This window comes from Oncorhynchus mykiss, chromosome 7, assembly GCF_057628025.1.
Source record: "Oncorhynchus mykiss isolate SJ-2025 chromosome 7, ASM5762802v1, whole genome shotgun sequence".
Classification (NCBI taxonomy): domain Eukaryota; kingdom Metazoa; phylum Chordata; class Actinopteri; order Salmoniformes; family Salmonidae; genus Oncorhynchus; species Oncorhynchus mykiss.
In genome coordinates this window covers 37,969,827-37,991,080 of record NC_143028.1, presented here as the reverse complement: position 1 = coordinate 37,991,080, position 21,254 = coordinate 37,969,827, and the positions used below count along the sequence as shown (strand labels likewise).

The window sequence follows — 21,254 nt, the reverse complement described above, 5'->3', positions numbered from 1 at the left end:
CGTTACCTTGTATGTATCTAGATGTATGTACAAATGTCATCACATTTTGAGACCGAACAAGTTTTTTTTGTATAAGGTAATCACTTACTTTTTATGTGGATAGTGTAATTTTTGCATCACGATGCATCTTTTGTTAATACAACTGAATACCAAAGTGAATCGTTCTGAACGGAACAGAATGGAACATGCATTCATTACTAGACTGGTTTTATTGAAAGATATGCCGTAACTTTCACATCAACATCGTTCTATGACATAATGCTTTTTAAAAAAATGTGTTGAGTTCTATAATGACAAAACATGTTATGTAAGTGAACAGACGGTTTTATAGGTTTGAAACGAATGTGCGAAATGTGTGCTGCCAATTGTACAAAAACAGTTCAGTATACTTGGTATCTATAATATGTAAATGTATGATCTACTTTAAAACGAATGTACTGCATAATTTCATTAATAACAGTAATATATTGCTCTCAGTATTTGTGCTGACCAAAAGTACTGAAATGTAAACTCTTTGAAAGTGATGATTTTTCCTAATTTACAAGATGACTTGACTTGGACCTTCAGGTTTCATTTCTATTTTTGCACCGCTCTTAAATCTTTCTAAATCACTACACATGAAATTATTTGTAACAGTAGATATACATGTTTTTTTTCTCAATAAAATATCTTCAACATAATAATACTGTAGAATTGTTAATTTACTCCACCTCTCCAGTACGCTATTTATTACTCTGTTAACTAACACATGTCATATAACAGCCTGGAAATAGTCTGCAAGCATATCTGATACACAGTGTTTCTTTGTGGTTAAAAAAAAAAAGTATCTAGAACAAAACTCATGTCAAGACCTGCATAGTGACAAATGCTTTGTTAGGCCATATATAATGGAGTATCTACTATCATTTCTACTCATGCTTTGTCTTTGTCTGTGGTTTCCTGGCTCCTCTTCTGGTTGGTGGCGGTGGTCCTCAAGCGCTGACTCAGTTCATCAGACAACACTGTGCAATAGGATTTCTGTGGGGAGCAAATTGGAGCGATGTGTAGAGCAATCTTGACCAGGCAAATCTGCTTATCTATTCATATGGAATATTCCCACAAACCACCACTCTTCATTAAAACCCAGTGTTAGACCGTGTGTGAGTGTGTGCATATGTGTTGCTCACCCTCTGCTCCCTGGCATTGCTCCGGGACTTGGTGGTGAGCTCCAGGACAGCCAGCAGCACCCCTAGCCCCAGGCCCAGAGCAAGCACCAGGAACATGCCCTTCAGGCTGTGGGGCTGGAAGGGGGAGGCCTTGGCTGCGTCTGCCATGCAGCTGCTGGCCCACCACTTACTGCGCAGGTAAGCCAGCTCTCCTGCCTCACTCAGCTCCAGGATGGCCACACTGAGGTTCTTCAGCATGGGAGAGCCTGGATGACACAGACAGTACCATTTGCACATCAGCTGGCTTGTTCGAGAAAGTATTTGTGTCGCATGAGTACGGTGAGTGTAAGAACATTATCACGTATAAATAAAGTTCAGAGGTTCCAGTCAATGTGTTTTGCCGTATGATATCTCACTCCCTAGACATGTGGCTCACCCAGGGTGCCTGCGATGCTGTACCCTCTCATGCCGATGACCTCATGGACACGGACCAGCTCACAGTGACGAGCCGCCACCAAGTCCAGTGACACAGACTCTCCAATGAAGGCAAAGTTGCCCTCCTTTGCCCGGCGAACACCCTCATCCATTGATGACACAAAACTCTTGGCTCTCTCCATGTGCTCGTAGATCCTGCGGTAGGTTGGGTTATTAGAGTTCTACACCAAGGAAAAGAAAAACCACAGACAGAGAGGAAGAGAGCGTCAGCGTGCCGCTGAGAGGACTGACAGAACGGAGACACTGACACGTGAGCCCAATCATTTGAGGGCAAAGAGCGAAGGGGAAAAGAAGGGGATACCAGGGGATGGGGTGTGGCAGGGTGCACTGGCCTCACCTTGAAGAAGGCAAGTGTGGAGGAGCCAGACAGGGTCCCATACTCAATCCCTTGCTGGTTGGCCAAGTCCTCAAACCCTTTCACCATCAGCTGATTGGAGTCTGAGCCCTGAGATGTGCTGAGGTTGGAGAAATAGCAAGCCAAGAGGACCAGACCAAACAACCACCAGGTGCAGCATATTATGCGTCCTGATAAAGCTTTGGGGTGTGGACCGGCACCTGAGAATAAGAAGAAGCAATACTAAATCAGAACACCAAACCACACAGACCATACACAGCTCTTGTGTTGTTGTTTTGGTGCAGGTACTCTATTGGTTGAAATGCCTGGTTAAATCCCTGTTAGTTACCCTGTAGAGTGAGGGCTCCAGCAGTGTACCACAAACTGTGGCTGAAAGTAAAGCTGTTTTCCTCAGTCTGGGGTTGACTCCACTCACATGGGCTGAGTCTGTGTTGGAAAATGTTTGTTTAACAGTTTTTAAATTATACTTGCAAAAGGTTCCAGCCAGACTCAGTACATGATAAATGTATTTTCTGATGAAACTTCCTCACAACATAATTCACCTGGCTACTACACAGATGGAGACAGCAGTCCCCAGGTACGCAGCAAGGATCCCCACCCAGGTCTCTACTGAGAAGGGGGTCAGGAAGTCAAAGATGCCAGCCTCTTCTGAGATGTCTTTCCTCAGGAGAATGCTGATTCCTGTCTGCATGAAGGGTTTGGTCATCCCCACAACCTTCTCCCGGGCAGCAGTGAGGGTCAGAGGAGCAATCGCCAGGTCTGCCTCCTACAGGGATAAGAATATAGATTTATATTTTTACATTTGCTTTTTTACATTTCTTTATACAGGTTTTTTCTCGTTGAGATAACCTCTTTTCCAAGAGAGACCTGGTCCAGCAGCAGAGGGAACGACGTTTCAGACAAAACCATTTACATACACTAACACAACATTAAACAAAACCATAAACACACATACAGTACAACAAAAACATTGCACATTGAAAACCCAAACGTCTTGGCTAAAAACAGCTGTCCTAAAAACAATTACACTCTTCTACGATATATACATCGATCAAGTGTTCAAACCCCAACAACGAAACTAGATCATCACATTTTAAAATGTTCACATTCATGAGTAACTTCCCGCATGGTTATGGACACATTGGAATGGACAGTGTCAATCGTAAGCAGAAATGGGAGCAGATGTTCTGCACTGTAGTCACTAATCTATGAAAAAGTTTGCTTTGCTCACCTTTCTCACCACCTCTCCGATCATCCCGTTCCAGGCCCCAGTCTCATCCTGCCTGCCATAGGACCCATCTTTCACCAGGTGCACGTTGTACTTGAAGTCCAGTTTCTTGGCCAGTTCAGACAGCAGGTCCATGCAGTAACCTTCCATCTGAGAGCCTTTGGACATGGTGTATGGATCTTGCTGAAGGGTGAGGCACAGAAGAACGATTCTGACTTCTGAATCGTCATCAAATCTTGTTTATACAGCAGCAAATGGGTTGAAATGGAGTAGAAAATGCTTGCAGTCAATACAGTATAGAGTGACAGAGAAATGCGCCCTTTAATTACCTTTATTGTAGTGATTGTCAAGTCTGGTCGCATTGCTAAAGGAGAAATAGATATTAGCGAGATATAGAGGTTACCCTGATTCACCCGCATCCAAATCAAAGAGGAAGATAAACTACTTGAAGTTGCATTTGAACAATGACATTCTTAGGTGAATCACTTATGATTCACAGCATCTCCAACAGCGTCAGCATTGTGAGTGCTTTCTAAGTACATCGACACATCAATTGAATAAAGGCATATACACAGGAGGACAACAGCGTGCATGCTTACACACTGAACAGAGAGGGGAGAGGGCTCTGGCAGACCTTCTCCGTCGGCATTGAAGCATTGCCAAAGCGTCTTTCCGGTCCCACTGGCTTGACATCCCTAATTCACAAATCTTTTTCTTTCATTTGGAGTGCAATTGGAGTGCCTTCCAAATGTAGCCGGCGGATTCAAAGAGCTCTTTGTGCTGTGGCCATCTTTAGCCCTTATACCCTGAGTCGGTGACCCCTTTGCAGATAGTGAGAGGTAAACATGGGGGTGCATTGATGCCTTCTTAGTCATCACAACTGGTTTCCGGCATCCCAGAGAGCTGGCCACTCTCCTTTCCCACTTGAAAGTGTTCAAAACCGTTAAGATCTATTTACAGCCATATTCCAGTTTGTGAGTTATTTCAAGCCATCACAAAGACATGGCACTATGGGGTAGGACGGCAGTCAGAGTAAGCCTCAAAAGCCTTGATTCAGGCTAAGGCCACAGGGCTCCCTCAAAACCATAGGGAGGTCCTGACACACATCAGCTCGTCCTATTCAAAATATGACACCCATACAAGCTCTTCAAGGGCCCTGTCACTTTTTGGCCACATTTGAACACAAGGCTCCTTGTTCGTTGCATTGAATTGATTTATTACCATTTTTGTGAGCATGTCAGCTGGCTCGCTTCTTTTTCTGTCAGAGTGGTGCGTGTATGCCAGACAGGATGCGGCCCCTCACTTTGATGCCATGCCCAGCTGACAGTCTCCTCATTCATAACTTGTCAAGCAGAGAGAACACGAGGAGTCTGGCACCAAAATAAGCATATACACTGCCACGCTGCCAACACAAGCGCATCGACTGGTCAAATAGCTAAAGAAAAACGTCTACATTTTGTCATTTTACATTTTCTCATGTTTTTTCGGGAATTTAGTTTGAGCGGCAGTCTGTTTCTGTTATCATGCCAATCAGAGTTGGACTGAGCTGTGTTTCATAGATTTCAAATTAAATGGACCCCAGCTACCCAAGGGTCCCCGTCCACTGACTGACTGATTTACGCAGATTTCAGTAAGTCACTAATTCAACAGATTTATAAAACCTATCTATGAACATTTTAATTGGTGGATAATAATAACAATCCAGCAGTAAATGTATAGGGCTGTTAGAAGGGCCCTCAACAGAATTTGAAATGGGCCCCCTAATTACTATGTCTGCCCCTGATGCCAACTCCTTGTCACTCATTGTCATACCAAACAAATCCTCTATTTTATTCTCAAGCTCATTAGTGGTCATTAAACGAAAGAACGTTTAGAATTGAAGATTGCTTTGAGGCCCGATTGTTTGGCTTGACGATAACAGCGTTTGGACCAGGTTATGGTGAATCTCATGCACGTCAAGATTCCTGTTTTACACAGTTTTGCTTGCTTTCGTGACCGACAAACAGACAAAGAATGAACTGGATTTATGAGCACAGTAAGATGTACATTAAACAGTATATTACCCGCAGCACAGCTCCTTAGGGGCAGTAGAAGCACCATGGTGCACAGGATGACACCCAACAGCACCCTCATGGTTTCACCTCTGATCCTAATGATGTCGTGGTATCAACGTGATTTCACAAACTATTCAATTCAGAGAACAAAAGAAGCCAATGTCATACTCAAATTGAACAGTGGACTAAAAATACAGTAGTTATGAAGCTATGACAATACACAAATGAAAGAGATCTTCCATACCTGATAAGATTGTTAGCTGTAAAGTGAGTCGGCTGTGTTGAGGCTTCCAGCTATAGACTGATCCTGATGAACGAGGGCAAATGATGATGAGAAAAATTCATCCCAGCACAACAGAGCTGCTAAAACAGCCAATGGACTTTTTTGTGGGTGGAGAATGAGTTTGTCCCCTGTGACTGTGTCACTTAACAACATGTTTGGAAGATTCAAATGCCTGTGTTTCTATAACTAATGGTATCTTCCCAATTGCTTGCTGGTTGGATGATCACCTCAGATTTACACCTTCTTACAGAGCAAGGCTATATATAGGCTATAAACCAGCTGGGGAGTAGAGTATGGAAGCTCGTTCCTGACACACACAAAAAAAAAGAAAATCTGACTACGAGGTATGAGATAGTAAGTCACAATTATGAGATATTAAGTAAATTATGAGATATTGTCACGTTCTGACCATAGTTCTTGGGTGTTTTCCTTGTTTTAGTGTTGGTCGGGACGTGAGCTGGGTGGGCATTCTATGTTGTGTGTCTAGTTTGTCTATTTCTATGTTTGGCCTGATATGGTTCTCAATCAGAGGCAGGTGTTAGTGATTGTCTCTGATTGGGAACCATATTTAGGTAGCCTGTTTTGTGTTGGGTTCTGTGGGTGGTTGTTTCCTGTCTTAGTGTTTTCTGCACCAGTTAGGACTGTTTCGGTTTATTGTTTTGTATTATGTTCATGTTTAGTTTTCTTATTAAAAAACATGAACTATAACCACGCTGCATTTTGGTCCGCCTCTCCTTCCCAGGAAGAAAGCCGTTACAGATATGTCTTCAAAAAGTATTCAGACCCCTTGGCTTTTTCCACATTTTGTTAAATTACAGCATTATTCTCAAATGGATTCAATTGTTTTCCCCCCCTCATAAATCTATACCCTATAATGACAAAGTAAAAACAGGTTTAGAATTTTTAGCAAATGTATTAAAAATAATGAATATTCCATTGACATAACAGTCTGATGGCCTTGCTCGGTCCCAGCTTTGATGCACCTGTACTGACCTCGCCTTCTGGATGGTAGCAGGACTGTTAAATGTCCAGGATCCAGACTTACTATCTCACAATTATGACTTAGTATCTCATTATTATGACTTACTATCTCATAATAAAGACTTGCTATCTCATAATTGTGACTTACATATTTTATAATAATGACTTACTATCTCATAATCAGTGGTGAAAAAAGTACCCAATTGTCATACTTGAGTAAAAGTAAAGATACATTAATAGAAAATGACTAAAGTGAAAGTCACTCAGTAAAATACTACTTGAGTAAAAGTCTAAAAGTAATTTGTTTTAAATATACTTAAGTATCAAAATAAAACATTTAAAGTATAAATTGTTTCAAATTCCTTATATTAAGCAAATATTTTTAATTTACGGATAGCCAGGGGCACACTCCAACACTCAGACATAATTTACAATTGAAGCATTTGTGTTTCGTGAGTCAGTGAGATCAGAGGCAGTAGGGATGACCAAGGATGTTCTCTTTATAAGTGCGTGAATTGGACAATTTTCTTGTCCTGCTAAGCGGGCAAAACGTGACGAGTACTTTTGGGTGTCAGGGAAAATGTATGGAGTAAAAAGTACGTAATTGTCTTTAGGAATGTAGTGAAGTACCAACCACCCGAGCCACTACCTGTTCACGCCGCTACCATCCAGAAGGCGAGGTGCATCAAAGCTGGGACGGAGAGACTGAAAAACAGCTTCTATCGCAAGGCCATCAGACTGATAAACAGCCATCACTAGCACAGAGGCTGCTGCCTACATACAGACTTGAAATCATTGGCCACTTTAATAAATGGAACACTAGTCACTTTAATGCCACTTTAATAATGTTTACATACAGTGCCTTGCGAAAGTATTCGGCCCCCTTGAACTTTGCGACCTTTTGCCACATTTCAGGCTTCAAACATAAAGATATAAAACTGTATTTTTTTGTGAAGAATCAACAACAAGTGGGACACAATCATGAAGTGGAACAACATTTATTGGATATTTCCAACTTTTTTAACAAATCAAAAACTGAAAAATTGGGCGTGCAAAATTATTTAGCCCCTTTACTTTCAGTGCAGCAAACTCTCTCCAGAAGTTCAGTGAGGATCTCTGAATGATCCAATGTTGACCTAAATGACTAATGATGATAAATACAATCCACCTGTGTGTAAGCAAGTCTCCGTATAAATGCACCTGCACTGTGATCGTCTCAGAGGTCCGTTAAAAGCGCAGAGAGCATCATGAAGAACAAGGGACACACCAGGCAGGTCCGAGATACTGTTGTGAAGAAGTTTAAAGCCGGATTTGGATACAAAAATATTTCCCAAGCTTTAAACATCCCAAGGAGCACTGTGAAAGCGATAATATTGAAATGGAAGGAGTATCAGACCACTGCAAATCTACCAAAACCTGTCCGTCCCTCTAAACTTTCAGCTCATACAAGGAGAAGACTGATCAGAGATGCAGCCAAGAGGCCCATGATCACTCTGGATGAACTGCAGAGATCTACAGCTGAGGTGGGAGACTCTGTCCATAGGACAACAATCAGTCGTATATTGCACAAATCTGGCCTTTATGGAAGAGTGGCAAGAAGAAAGCCATTTCTTAAAGATATCCATAAAAAGTGTTGTTTAAAGTTTGCCACAAGCCACCTAGGAGACACACCAAACATGTGGAAGAAGGTGCTCTGGTCAGATGAAACCAAAATTGAACTTTTTGGCAACAATGCAAAACGTTATGTTTGGCGTAAAAGCAACACAGCTGAACACACCACCCCCACTGTCAAACATGGTGGTGGCAGCATCATGGTTTGGGCCTGCTTTTCTTCAGCAGGGACAGGGAAGATGGTTACAATTGATGGGAAGATGGATGGAGCCAAATACAGGACCATTCTGGAAGAAAACCTGATGGAGTCTGCAAAAGACCTGAGACTGGGACGGAGATTTGTCTTCCAACAAGACAATGATCCAAAACATAAAGCAAAATCTACAATGGAATGGTTCAAAAATAAACATATCCAGGTGTCAGAATGGCCAAGTCAAAGTCCAGACCTGAATCCAATCGAGAATCTGTGGAAAGAACTGAAAACTGCTGTTCACAAATGCTCTCCATCCAACCTCACTGAGCTCAAGCTGTTTTGCAAGGAGGAATGGGAAAAAATGTCAGTCTCTCGATGTGCAAAACTGATAGAGACATACCCCAAGCGACTTACAGCTGTAATCGCAGCAAAAGGTGGCGCTACAAAGTATTAACTTAAGGGGGCTGAATAATTTTGCACGCCCAATTTTTCAGTTTTTGATTTGTTAAAAAAGTTTGAAATATCCAATGTCGTTCCACTTCATGATTGTGTCCCACTTGTTGTTGATTCTTCACAAAAAAAATACAGTTTTATATCTTTATGTTTGAAGCCTGAAATGTGGCAAAAGGTCGCAAAGTTCAAGGGGGCCGAATACTTTCGCAAGGCACTGTATCTTGCATTACTCATCCCATATGTATATACTGTATTCTATTCCATCTATTGCATCTTAGCCTATGTCGCTCTGACATTGCTCATCCATAAATGTATATTTATATATTCTTATTCCATTCCTTTACTTAGATTTGTGTGTATAAGGTAGTTGTGGTGGAATTCTTAGATATTACTTGTTAGATATTGCTGCATTGTCAGAACTGGAAGCACAAGCATTTCGCTACACTTGCAATAACATCTGCTAACCATGTTGATTTGATTTTTAAGTTGAAATAAAAGTTGTCAAAAATATAAATAGTAAAGTAAAGTACAGATACACCAAAAAACGACTTAAGTAGTGCTTTAAAGTATGTTTTACTTTTTTTTACTACAACACTGCTCATACCTTACTATCTCATAACTAAGACGTGGATGTCGATTAAGGCATCCCCCCGGATCTCTCTGATTCAGAGAGGTTGGGTTAAATGCGGAAAACACGTTTCAGTTGAATACATTCAGTTGGACAACTGACTAGGTATCCCCCCTTCCCTTTCCTTTTAACTAGTGGTCAGATATATTTTATTTTGTGGCGGGAATGGGCTTCTATGGTATGGAGAACAAAGAATAAAGAAAAGAAAGGGGCACATGTTTTTTGTTGTTAAATTAACAAACGAAAGAGGGTGGGAATGTTTATAGTATAAACAGTGAATGGAGCTGGCTGGTTCAGTTGCATACCGCTATTATTCTTAAGTTTCAAACTCTTGCCTGCAGATATTACCCCCTTCACGAAATCTGTCTATTTTTTTTGTATATGGAATACATTGTGACAAGTTCAGAAACTATGCAGAAATAACCTATAAATAGGCAAAGCCTACATTGTGCACCTTGTTCACCTATTTAACCGTATCTATTAAAAGGAATACAACTTCTAAGCAGCACCGTGTGTGGACTGAACTGAATGTAACAGGTGTCAAATACTGTTGTCCGTCGATAATGAAGACAAGGCGCGCAAAAGAGAGGTCGAGTAGTTTTTCTCAACGCTTTGCGATAATGTGTTGTCCCGTTCCAACTCGATGCAATGGGGTTTCTGTGTTGGCCAATCATAATCGAACGCGCGTAGTGTACGAGGTAAAATTAGGCTGTGCTAGTTTTTTTTTTTCTCCAAAGGGGCGTTTTTTTTCAAGCCATCTTGACTGAATATCTAGCTACATCCCAAGGTAGCTAGCTAGCTACATCAATCTGACACATCTTACGTTATTGTATGTGCCATTTAGAGTAGCCATTTCAAGTTGAAGACGTCTAAATCACAGATATGTAAGCAGGTCGAGTTTGAGCATTTTGTCCGAAGTCACCATGGAGGACTGAAGTGCTGAAGATGACGCTGTCGCCCCTGAAATTACCGGGTAGCAATGGCATAGCTTGTTACTAGCATGTCGGTCGTATTTCAACGTTAGTTAGCTAACGTTATCTTTCTCTGGCTCGCGCATGCCATAGGATCACGTTAAACAAGGTAAACACTTCCGACATTTTGGCTGACTTGTTTGTTTTTGCTTTATAAAATATGGCGCTCGTCATGTCGAGCTAAATGTGCCCTGTGCAAGCTAGCCATCAAATAGTAACGTTAGTTTGTTAAAACGTTAGCTAGCGTTAGAGTTGTGTTTGAAGGGTCAGTAGCCTGCGTACACATACGAGGACACACATTGCGGCATTCTAGCCGAAATGATACTTGTACTTATGGACCGTGTTAACCCAGTTATGGTGCCACTGTTTTATAGGTTGCTTATCAGTTCACAATAGTAGTGACTGCAAATGTTGTATGGATAAAATGGCTGACAGTCGGGTCGGTTTGGTGTTTAGCGCCCTGCAACCCAACTATGTGAGCAAAAAAATAGAAGATACGAGCAGTTGATTGGTTACATATAGAAGTGTGGAATATTCTCGAGCTGTGATTGGATGTAAACTAGGCTGTTAGATGTGTAGCATAGAAACTGCTGTCATTTTTATTTTTTTTAACCAGGCAAGTCAGTTAACAAATTCTTATTTACAATGAACATTGGGTTAACAGCCTTGTTCAGGGGCAGAACGACAGATTTTTACCTTGTCAGCTCGGGGATTCGATCTAGCAACCTTTTAGATACTGGGCCAATGCTCTAACCACTAGGCTACCTGCCGCTCCGTAATCATACCTCAGTGACTATAATAGCTACCAAATTGCTTTTAGTGTTTTTCTGATATGAGATGAATCTGTGATAATTTGTTTGATTGCAAATCAGTAGTAAAATCAGTAGGCCTAATGTCTCTTCTGCTTTGTGGCTATTGGTCATTTCCATGTGAAAGGTCCCAGGAGCACGAACATGTGAAGTTCATAAGAGCATGTCGAATTGGGTGTCAAATGAAAGCTAAGGGTCTATCTCTTAGACTTTAAGGTATATATATTGTCTTCAGAGTATTCACACCCCTTGACTTTTTCCACACTTTGTTGTGTTGGTCTGAATTTTAAAATGGATTAAATGTAGATGTTTTGTCACTGGCCCACACACAATACCCCATAATGTCAATGTGGAATTATGTTTTTTCGAAATTTTTACAAATTAATAAAAATGAAAAGCTGAAATGTCTTGAGTCAATAAGTATTTGACCCCTTTGTTATGTTAAGCCTAAATAAGTAAATGAGTAAAAATGTGCTTAACAAGTCACAAGTTGCATGGTCACTCTGTGTGAAATAGTTTTTTTTATTTTTATGACTACCTCATCTCTGTACCCCACACATTAAATTATCTGTAAGGTCCCTCAGTCGAGCTGTGAATTTCAAACACCGATTCAACCACAAAGGCCAGGGATGTTTTCCAATGCCTTGCAAAAAAGGGCACCTATTGGTAGATGGGCAAATAAAAAAAGCGGACATCGAATATATGTTTGAGCATGGTGAAGTTATTAATTACACTTTGGATTGTGTATCAAAACACCCAGTCACTACAAAGATACAGGTGTCCTTCCTAACTCCGCTGCCGGAGAGAAAGGATGCCACTCAGGGATTTCACCATAAGGCCAATGGGTGACTTTAAAACTGAGATGGATCAACACATTTGTAGTTACTTCACAATACTAACCTAACTGACATAATTAAAAGGAAGTCTGTACAGAATACAAATATTCCAAAACGTACACCCTGTTTGCAGCAAGGCACGAAAGAAATACTGCAAAAAATGTGCCAAAGCAATTCACTTTTTGTCCTGAATACAAATTGTCAAGTTCGAGGCAAATCCAATACATCACATTACTGAGTACCACTCTCCATATTTTCAAGCATATTTAAGGACAGCAGAGTTTTTCAGGAGAAAAAAAGAAACCGAATGGAACTAAGCACAGGCAAAATCCTAGAGAAAAAACCTGGTTCAGTTTGCTATCCACCAGACACTGGGAGATGAAATCACCTTTCAGCAGGACAGTAATCTAAAACACAAGGCCAAATCTACACTGGAGTTGCTTACCAAGAAGACAGTGAATGTTCCTGAGTACAGGTTTGACTTAAATCTAGGGCAAGACCTGAAAATGGTTGTCTAGCAATGATCAATAAACAATTTGACAGAGCTTGATGAAGTTTGAAAATAATAATGGGCAAATGTTGCACAATTCCGGTGTGGAAAGCTCTTGGACCCAGAAAGACTCAGCTGTAATCTCTGTCAAAGGTGCTTCCACAAAGTATTGACTCAGGGGTGTGAGTACTTATGTAAATGAGATATTCTTGTATAAAATATAAATGCAACCTGTAAAGCATGGGTCCCATGTTTTATGAGCTGAAATAAAAGATCCCAGAATTGTTCAGTATGCACAAAAAGCTTATTTCTCTCCAATTTTGTGCACACATTTGTTTGTCCCTGTTAGTGAGCATAATTTGCCAAGATAATCCATCCATCTGATGGGTGTGACATATCAAGAAGCTGATTAAACAGTATGATCATTACACTGGTGCACCACTCTAAAATGTGCAGTTTTTGTCACATAACACAATTCCACAGGTTTTGAGAGCTCGTGCAATTGGCATGTTGACTGCAGGAATGTCTGCCAAAGCTGTTTTAACTTATTTAAGTAGGTAAGCCAGTTAAGAACAATTTTTATTTTTACTGACAGCCTACCCCAGCCAAACCCTAACAACACCTCCCTGTGGGGATCCCAATCACAGCTGGTTGTGATACAGCTTGGAATCGAACCAGGGTCTGTAGTTATGCCTCTAGCACTGTGATGCAGTGCCTTTGACCACTGCACCACTCAGGAACCCTCTGTTGCCAGAGCATTGAATGTCCATTTCTCTTCCATAAGCCACCTCCAATGTCGTTTTAGAGAATTTGGCAGTACGTCCAACCGGCCTCACAACTGCAGGCCATGTGTAACCACGTCACCCCAGGACCTCGACATCCCCTTTTGTGGGGAAAAACTCATTCTGATTCGCTGGGCCTGGCTCCCCAGTGTGTGGGCCTGGCTCCCCAGTGGGTGGGCCTATGCCCTCCCGGACCCTTCCATGGCAACACCCCTGCCCAGACATGTGAAATCTATATATTAGGACCTAATGAATTCATTTCACTTGACTGATTTCCTTATATGACCTGTAACTCAGTAAAATCGTTGAAATTGTTGCATATATATTTGTTCAGTATATTTCATTTGCATTACATTAGCAAACATTTCTAGAAACTTTTTCAGTTTGTCATTATGGGTTATTATGTGTAGATGGGTGAGAATTATTATTTTTAAAATCCATTTTGAATTCAGGCTGTAATGCAACAAATGTGGAATAAGTCAAGGGGTATGAAGACACTATGCATTGTTCAACCATTTTCAATCCCCAAAATTATAATGGAATAATTAAAGCCTTTGATTTCTTAGAAAACATCGACCAGAAAAAGTCTTAAAAGGTATTAGAAATGAAACACAATTTTGAAGTAAAGATTGGCTCAGCATTCTAAGGCACTGCATCTCAGTGCTAGAGGTGTTACTACAGACCCTGGTTCGATCCCGGGCTGTATCACAACTAGCCGTGATAGTGAGTCCCATAGGGCGGCGCACAATTGGCCCAGTGTTGTCCAGGTTAGGGGAGGGGTAGGCTGTCATTGTAAAATAAGAATTTGTTCTTAACTGACTTGCGTAGATAAATAAAAATACCCTAGCCAACCAATACCAACAGTTAGATTAGTGTATGTTTTTTTAGCCTTCTGTAAGTTTTTAAGAAACATTGCCTTGTGTCTTGAATATCCTTTACCAAAAACCCACATATCTTTAAGATCATTTCAAATTTCTCTCCCTCATGATTAGGGAGGATAAAGAAAATGAACAGAAGTAACAAGTAAAAGTAGACGTATCAATTAGTCAGTTTTTACTAATACAAATTTAGTTTATGTAAGTGATTTAGTAAGTGATTTAAACTCAATTCTGTTACTAAATCAGTAACAGAATTTCCCCAAACACTGTTAACGGAATTTCTGCAATTGATTTGGCTACAATGGGAATAGCATAATAGTCACACCACATTTGGGTGACCTGTTACTGTCCTCCCTTCCACTGGCATATGTTCAGCAGAACTGTTTTCTTTCTCTTTCTGTCATCTGGTGGTCAAAGCAAGAGTGTGAAAAGTCTGGACAACCACTCACTCACATACATTTTTCTTACTGGTACTTACCCCATGAGCCCCTCTTTCCATTTACTGTAACCAGCCCTTTCAACCACTGAGCACCGACGTCCACGGACGTTGACAAGTAGTTGAAATTTGGTCAATCCACCCTGAACTTGATTTCAACATTTGTTTTCAACATCCAACATCAGACGTCTGGACCGGCCTTGATTTGGCCCAAACATAGATGTCCGTGATTGGTTCAGATTTGGTCCGAAACAAATCTGAACCAATCATAGATGTCTAGTTTTCACAAGTTTGGACAGTAGAGTATAGTAGAGCACAGTACAGTTAAGAAAGTAGTATAGTACATTACAGTACAGTAGAACACAGTACAGTAAGGAAAAGTATAGTACAGTCCTATAGAGTGGAGAAGAATTCTGTACTGTACACAAGCATGGGTAGGTTACACTATAATTATTTGTATTGAACTATACTTTACTGTACTCTACTGTATGGTATTGAACTGTACTCTACTTGACTATATTCCACTGTTCTGTACTGTGCTGTACTTTGATCTCCAAACATGTGAAACATAGGTCTGATTGGTTCAGATTTCGTCCGGACCAACCAAATTTGGTGTTTGGCCGTGGAGCTCATTAAAATAATAGCCAATGTGTAGAATAATACCCAAATATGCAAAGGAGGATATTAAATATTTCTACGTTTGTTTACCTATTTAGGATAAATCACCATGAACTATACATAATTATGTATTTCTGTATAGTACAGATCAGGGACCCATGTTGAACCCATTCCGTTTCTGCAATTCTGTTACCGGGTGTAAATCCACCTCACTTGCTGTAGTTTAATTACCAAAGATATGTTTTCAAACTCAGGGTGTCATGTCATAGCAGACATCATTGAATCTTAACTCGGAGCAGATATGTCACGTAAAAAGCAAGGGAGAATTTACAGAAATTCTGTTACGAGACTTTGCATCTGCACAGTTCTTCCATTAAATGTTTTTGTAAAAATGTCAGTGTAAAAGTTGCAGAGTTGTATGGTTTGTTATACTTTGAAATTAATGTTTTTTTGTTTGGCATACATTTGAAATGTTTACCATGTTGTGCTGCTGTCATGTTGTGTTGCTACCAGGTTGTTGTCATGTTGTGTTGCTACCATGCTGTGTTGTCATGTGTTGCTGCCTTGCTATGTTGTTGTCTTTAGGTCTCTTTATGTAGTGTTGTGTTGTGTTTCTTGTCGTGATGTGTGTTTTGTCCTATATTTTTATTGAATTATTTATTTTTAATCCCAGCCCCCGTCCCCCGCAGGAGGCCTTTTGATAGGCCATCATTGTAAATAAGAATTTGTTCTTAACTGACTTGCCTAGTTAAATAAAGGTTAAATAAATAATTAAAAAATGAAAAATCTGAGTCTCAGTACAATTACCGTTGAATTGCCCTATTTTGACCAGAAAATGTAATGTGCATGTTCCTGTGAATCTCTCTTGCACAAACTTGCAGCAGGCTGGCACTGGTGAGTGCATTAGCTACTGTATGTTGATAAGTTGGTGTTTGACTGTTTCAAATCTACTCTGGTGGGTTGTCTTCCTTATCTCACATACATCTAAGTTATAGTCTCTCTATCCTAATGTGCTATGTAATCACCATTCATGACATTTCAAGTGAAGGATACCTTCTAATTAGTTCCTCTATTGACTTAATGTGCAATTCAGAATTGAACAACAGATTTGTTTTCTCTTTTTTTTTTTGCATAACTCCACCCTCTCCATTCTAGGAAACTAGACCCCCATGAGGAGGCTGCGGAGGCGGGGATGCAGTGCTGGAGAAGTTGGGCTTGAGATGGGCCGGGGCCGGGGAAGGGGAAGGGGCAGGGTCTCCAGTGTTCGGCCGCGGCCGCCTTCCCCCTATAGACTGCAACTATCTCCATCTAGAGAGACTTTGACCTATGCTCAGGCCCAGAAGATGGTGGAGGTGGACCTGGATGGAAGGCTTCACAGGATCAACATCACAGACCCTCTGCCAGTCATCACAGAGGACGAGATGATGGCTCAGGACATTGTTGAGTGCAACAGTAACAAAGAAAACAGCGAACAAACCCAGAGCAGAGCCAGACCAGGGCGCAAACCTCCCAACCCAAAGGGCCGCAGGAGGGAGAGCAAAACCTCATCTCACCTGAGCCGACGTTCTGGCGGTCAGCAACACACGCAAAGCCAAACCGATCCTTACCAGCACCCTTCCCACCAAAGCCCTCTCCCTGAGCCCACCTTCCGCGTGCTGGACTCCCTGTGTCCTTCAGCCGCACCTCCCCTCCCTGCGGCCTACTACCGGTTCATAGAGAAGTCAGGAGAGGAGCAGGACTGTGAGGCAGAGTACGACATGGACGAGGAGGACCTGGCCTGGCTGGAGATGGTCAACCAAAAGAGGGTGTCTGATGGCCACGCCTCCGTCTCCCCGGATACCTTTGAGCTGCTGATCGACCGTCTGGAGAGGGAGTCCATCCTGGAGTCACGGAGCCAGGCCCTGTCCCAGAGTGCCATAGACGAGGATGCCTTCTGCTGCGTCTGCCTGGACGACGAGTGTCTCAATAGCAACGTCATCCTGTTCTGTGACATCTGCAACCTGGCCGTCCACCAGGAGTGTTACGGTGTTCCCTACATTCCTGAGGGCCAGTGGCTGTGCCGCTGCTGTCTGCAGTCCCCCTCGCGCCCCGTGGACTGTGTGCTCTGCCCCAACCGGGGAGGTGCCTTCAAACAGACTAGTGATGGACGCTGGGCCCACGTAGTCTGTGCCATATGGATCCCAGAGGTGTGCTTTGCCAACACGGTGTTCCTGGAACCCGTAGAGGGGGTGAACAACATCCCCCCAGCCCGTTGGAAGCTCACCTGCCACCTGTGCAAGCAGAAAGGCTGGGGCGCGTCCATCCAGTGCCACAAGGCCAACTGTTACCGGGCCTTCCATGTCACCTGTGCCCAGAAGGCTGGCCTCTTCATGAAGATCGACCCGGTCCGAGAGACCGGGGTCAACGGAACCACCTTCTCTGTAAAGAAAACTGCCTTCTGTGAGAATCACTCCCCGGTCGGGTTAAGGCGAGATGGGTCTGGTGATGTGGAGGGGAGGCTGGTGGGAGGAAGGGGGAACAGAGGTCAAAGGTCATACACTCAGAGCCCCTTGGCCCTACCCAGTAAAAAGACTCCCAAGGGCCAGAAGAAGAAGAAAGGTCAGACGACCCGTCGCTCCGCTGTGCCTGTGCTGCTGGTGCCTCAGATCCCCTCTCACAGGTCAGCCCTCCCACACCCTTTCTACCAACACAACACTCCCAGTAGAATTCTTCTCTTTTGTCTTCTTACTACCGGTATATTTGCTTTGAGTGATCTTCAGTTTAGAGAGCACATTTTTATAGCGTAATAATAATGTATGTTTAATGGAACAGTACAACTGCCTTGTACTAACTATTAATACACTATCTATACAGTGGAAAGATGCCAAAATATGAATAACAGTTATTGCAATGTCATGAACAGGCTGAACAAGATTTGCACTGGTGTTGCTGTCCAGAGGAAGAACCAGTTCATGCAGAGGCTTCACAACTACTGGCTGCTGAAACGTCAATCCCGAAACGGCATGCCTCTCATCCGGCGCCTGCACTCGCATCTGCAGGCTCACAAGACTGCCGAGCAGGTCAGGAAAATACGGGGGGGGGGGGGGGGGGGGACTTAATGTCAATTATAGATCTTGTGTTGATAGTGAAATGTAAAATGTGTGTTTGCATGTGTTCAGAGGGAGCCTGATGAGAAGCTTAGTGCGGCAAGGGAGGAGCTACGGTACTGGCAGAAGTTGCGGCAGGACCTGGAGAGAGCCCGGCTCCTGGTGGAACTCATTCGCAAGAGAGAGCGACTAAAGAGAGAGCAGGTACTTTTGTCAGTCAGGGGAGGCCATGATTTTACATACTGTATAATCATGAGTTACCATTTGCATATGACGTATGAAAATATTGCATTTTTACAATCTGTATCTGTCTAATTGCTTTCCTTAAATTACTCTGCACCCTTTCATATGACCTCTTTCTCTCCCCCTCTTTCATTCTCCCTCCAGATGAAACTTCAACAGGCTGCTCTGGAGCTGAAGTTGACCCCTGCGTTAATACTGCTGCGCTCCACCCTCGACCAGCTTCAGGAGAAGGACACGGCACAGATCTTCTCTCAGCCTGTGAATCTAGCAGAGGTTAGTAGAGTTAGATAAGATTAGATTGGTCTTTTTTTGCATTGCTTTACAATTCAGCATCTAGCAATGCTTTTCTCACCTGCTTCTTTCTTGAAAAGTTTGTTCACTTGTATGTTTTTAATTGAAGGTCCCGGACTATCTGGAGTTCATCTCCAAGCCCATGGACTTGTCCAGCATGCGTGCCAAACTGGAGGCCCATGCTTACTGCTCCATTGCAGACCTGGAGGGCGACTTCAACCTCATGGTGTCCAACTGCCTGAGGTACAACTCAAAGGAGACCGCGTTCCACCGAGCCGCCCTGCATCTGCGGGAGGTGGGAGGGGCCGTCCTCCGCCACGCCCACAGACAGGCCCAGAGCATCGGGTTGGACCCCAGCACGGGCATGCACCTCCCAGACTTCCCCAACATGCACGGCTTCTACCAATGCACCTGGGAGGACGGTGAGCACAGCTCACAGGTTGGGTTGGCCGTGGAATGGCGTTCTGAGAATAAAGTTTCACAATCATAACTCATGTCTCTCTTCTCTTTCTCCTCTTTTTGTGTTCTCTCTACAGTGGACTCTCTCCTGGACCCAGACAACAGGCTCCACCTGTCCACAGAGGAGCAGCTGAAGGCCCTGCTGGAGAAGCTGGACATGGTGACGTCCATGCGCTCCAGTGGAGGGAGAACCAAACGCATCCGGCTGTTGCGCAGGGAGATCAACACGATCGGACACAAGCAGCAGCGCTCACAGTCTCTCAATGGGAAAGAAGAAGAAGTCGAGGAAGAGGGGGAAGAAGAAAAGGGAGAGAAGGGCAATGTGGAGAACGGCCCTTTAACATCAGCCTCTACCCCGGGGACAGGTAAGAGAAGAGATTTACTTTTATTGTTGCTTTCCAACCCTACTAATCTTTCTAGAATTTATGTGTTAGTCAAATTATTGATTTGTTGTTGTGCAATTCTGATTTTATTACCCTGAAGCAGGTATTCCCAAACTAAATGTGATTCACATTTATATTTTCCAACGGGGCTATACATTTGGGTGAGGTTTTTTTTCTCACCTGAGTAGCCTCGTTTCATTGGCAAAATATTTATTAAACCATCTAGTGTTCAGCGAAATAACAACACAATGTCAAATACAGGTAGCCTCGTCAAATAATCAACATCCAATCACATTAACTGTTACTCTCTCGTGGGAAACCTTCACTCTTGCGCAGACATTTATAAACAAAACATGACAATTTTGAGCGAGAATAAAGATGACTTTCGAGTAGTAAGACATGTATGAAAGCAACAGATACCATTAATTAGAAGGGGCTAGAAGAGTCTTATATGGTGAGCTACTGAGTGGCTAGGACAGGCAAGACCCATTCTATTGTGGAGGACTTCATTCTTCCTGCTGCCGCGGATATGGCTGGGACATTGCAGGGGGAATAGGCCAAAAAAACTATACAGAGACAATGCCATCATCAGGCAACACTGTTTCACAACACATCATTGACATGGCAGGTGATGTTTTGAAACAATTACTGCTTCGCATACAAGCCAGTGAAATATATGCGTTACAGCTGGATGAGTCAACAGACAAGGCGGGCCTGGCACAGCTCCTGGTATATGCCCGTTATGTTTATGGGGTGTCAATTAAGGAACACATCCTCTTCTGCAAACCATTGGAAACCAGGACAACATGAGAGGATATTTTTAAAGTACTGGACAGCTTAGTGACATCAAATGGACTTTGGTGGTCAGGATGTGTTGGTATCTGTACTGATGGCGCAAAAGCCATGACAGGGGGACATAGTGGAGTGGTAACGCGCGTGCAAGTAGTTTCTCCCGACGCCACTTGGGTACACTGCAGCATCCACCGAGAGGCTCTTGCTGCCAAGGGAATACCTGAACGCTTCGAAGACGTTTTGGACATTACAGTGAGGACACTAAAGCAAGGCCCCTGAACTCTCATGTATTTTCTGCATTATGTAATGATATGGGCAGCGACCATAACGCTTTTACAACATACAGAATGTGCTGGTCATCAAGGGGCAAAGTATTAACATGTTTTTTTTAATTTAGAGATGAGCTTAAAGTTTTCATTACTGATTAAGAAGTTGGAACTCTTTTCTGTCTGCATTAACAAGGACAACACATAGGTCTTTTCATCATTGTATGATTTTTTTTGTGTGCAAATTAACTCAAGCTTAAGTGTCAAATGTGATATAGAGAAGCACCTGAGTGAGTTGGGTGCGCAATTACGCAGGTACTTTCCTGAAATGGATGACACAAACAACTGGATTCGTTATCCCTTTCATGCCCTGCCCCCAGTCCACTTACCGATATCTGAACAAGAGAGCCTCATCGAAATTACAACAAGCGGTTCTGTGAAAATTTAATCAGAAGCCACTGCCAGATTTCTGGATAGGGCTGCGCTCA

General features: G+C 42.7%; 2 protein-coding genes across 3 annotated transcripts in view; one reads left to right on the top strand and one right to left on the bottom strand.

Annotated features, from left to right (window-relative positions):
• Positions 1 to 190: 190 nt before the first annotated feature.
• si:dkey-183j2.10 (glutamate receptor U1) lies at positions 191 to 14,808 on the bottom strand. 2 transcript variants are annotated; one of them, XM_036983292.2, is made up of 11 exons: positions 14,671 to 14,808; positions 5,522 to 5,584; positions 5,287 to 5,407; positions 3,553 to 3,587; positions 3,227 to 3,406; positions 2,538 to 2,761; positions 2,324 to 2,421; positions 1,978 to 2,195; positions 1,582 to 1,801; positions 1,167 to 1,411; positions 191 to 1,017 (listed from the first exon to the last, which is right to left on the bottom strand). In XM_036983292.2, exons 3-11 carry the CDS (start codon positions 5,354 to 5,356, stop codon positions 913 to 915), a joined length of 1,395 nt encoding a protein of 464 aa, XP_036839187.1. In that variant the 5' UTR covers positions 5,357 to 5,407; positions 5,522 to 5,584; positions 14,671 to 14,808; the 3' UTR covers positions 191 to 912. The 2 variants fall into 2 exon arrangements, with proteins under 2 accessions (XP_036839187.1, XP_021465024.1); XM_021609349.3 differs by lacking the exon at positions 14,671 to 14,808 and having other exon boundaries at positions 5,522 to 5,796.
• The window catches only part of brpf3a (bromodomain and PHD finger containing, 3a), a 24,942-nt gene continuing 13,663 nt past the window's right edge, over positions 9,976 to 21,254 (top strand). The window contains exons 1-7 of the mRNA XM_021609344.3: positions 9,976 to 10,506; positions 16,402 to 17,905; positions 18,149 to 18,305; positions 18,405 to 18,536; positions 18,720 to 18,848; positions 18,976 to 19,288; positions 19,403 to 19,690. Of these exons, the coding sequence (XP_021465019.2) occupies positions 16,416 to 17,905; positions 18,149 to 18,305; positions 18,405 to 18,536; positions 18,720 to 18,848; positions 18,976 to 19,288; positions 19,403 to 19,690 (2,509 nt within the window). The 5' untranslated portion in view covers positions 9,976 to 10,506; positions 16,402 to 16,415. The remainder of the gene's footprint in view (positions 10,507 to 16,401; positions 17,906 to 18,148; positions 18,306 to 18,404; positions 18,537 to 18,719; positions 18,849 to 18,975; positions 19,289 to 19,402; positions 19,691 to 21,254) is intronic.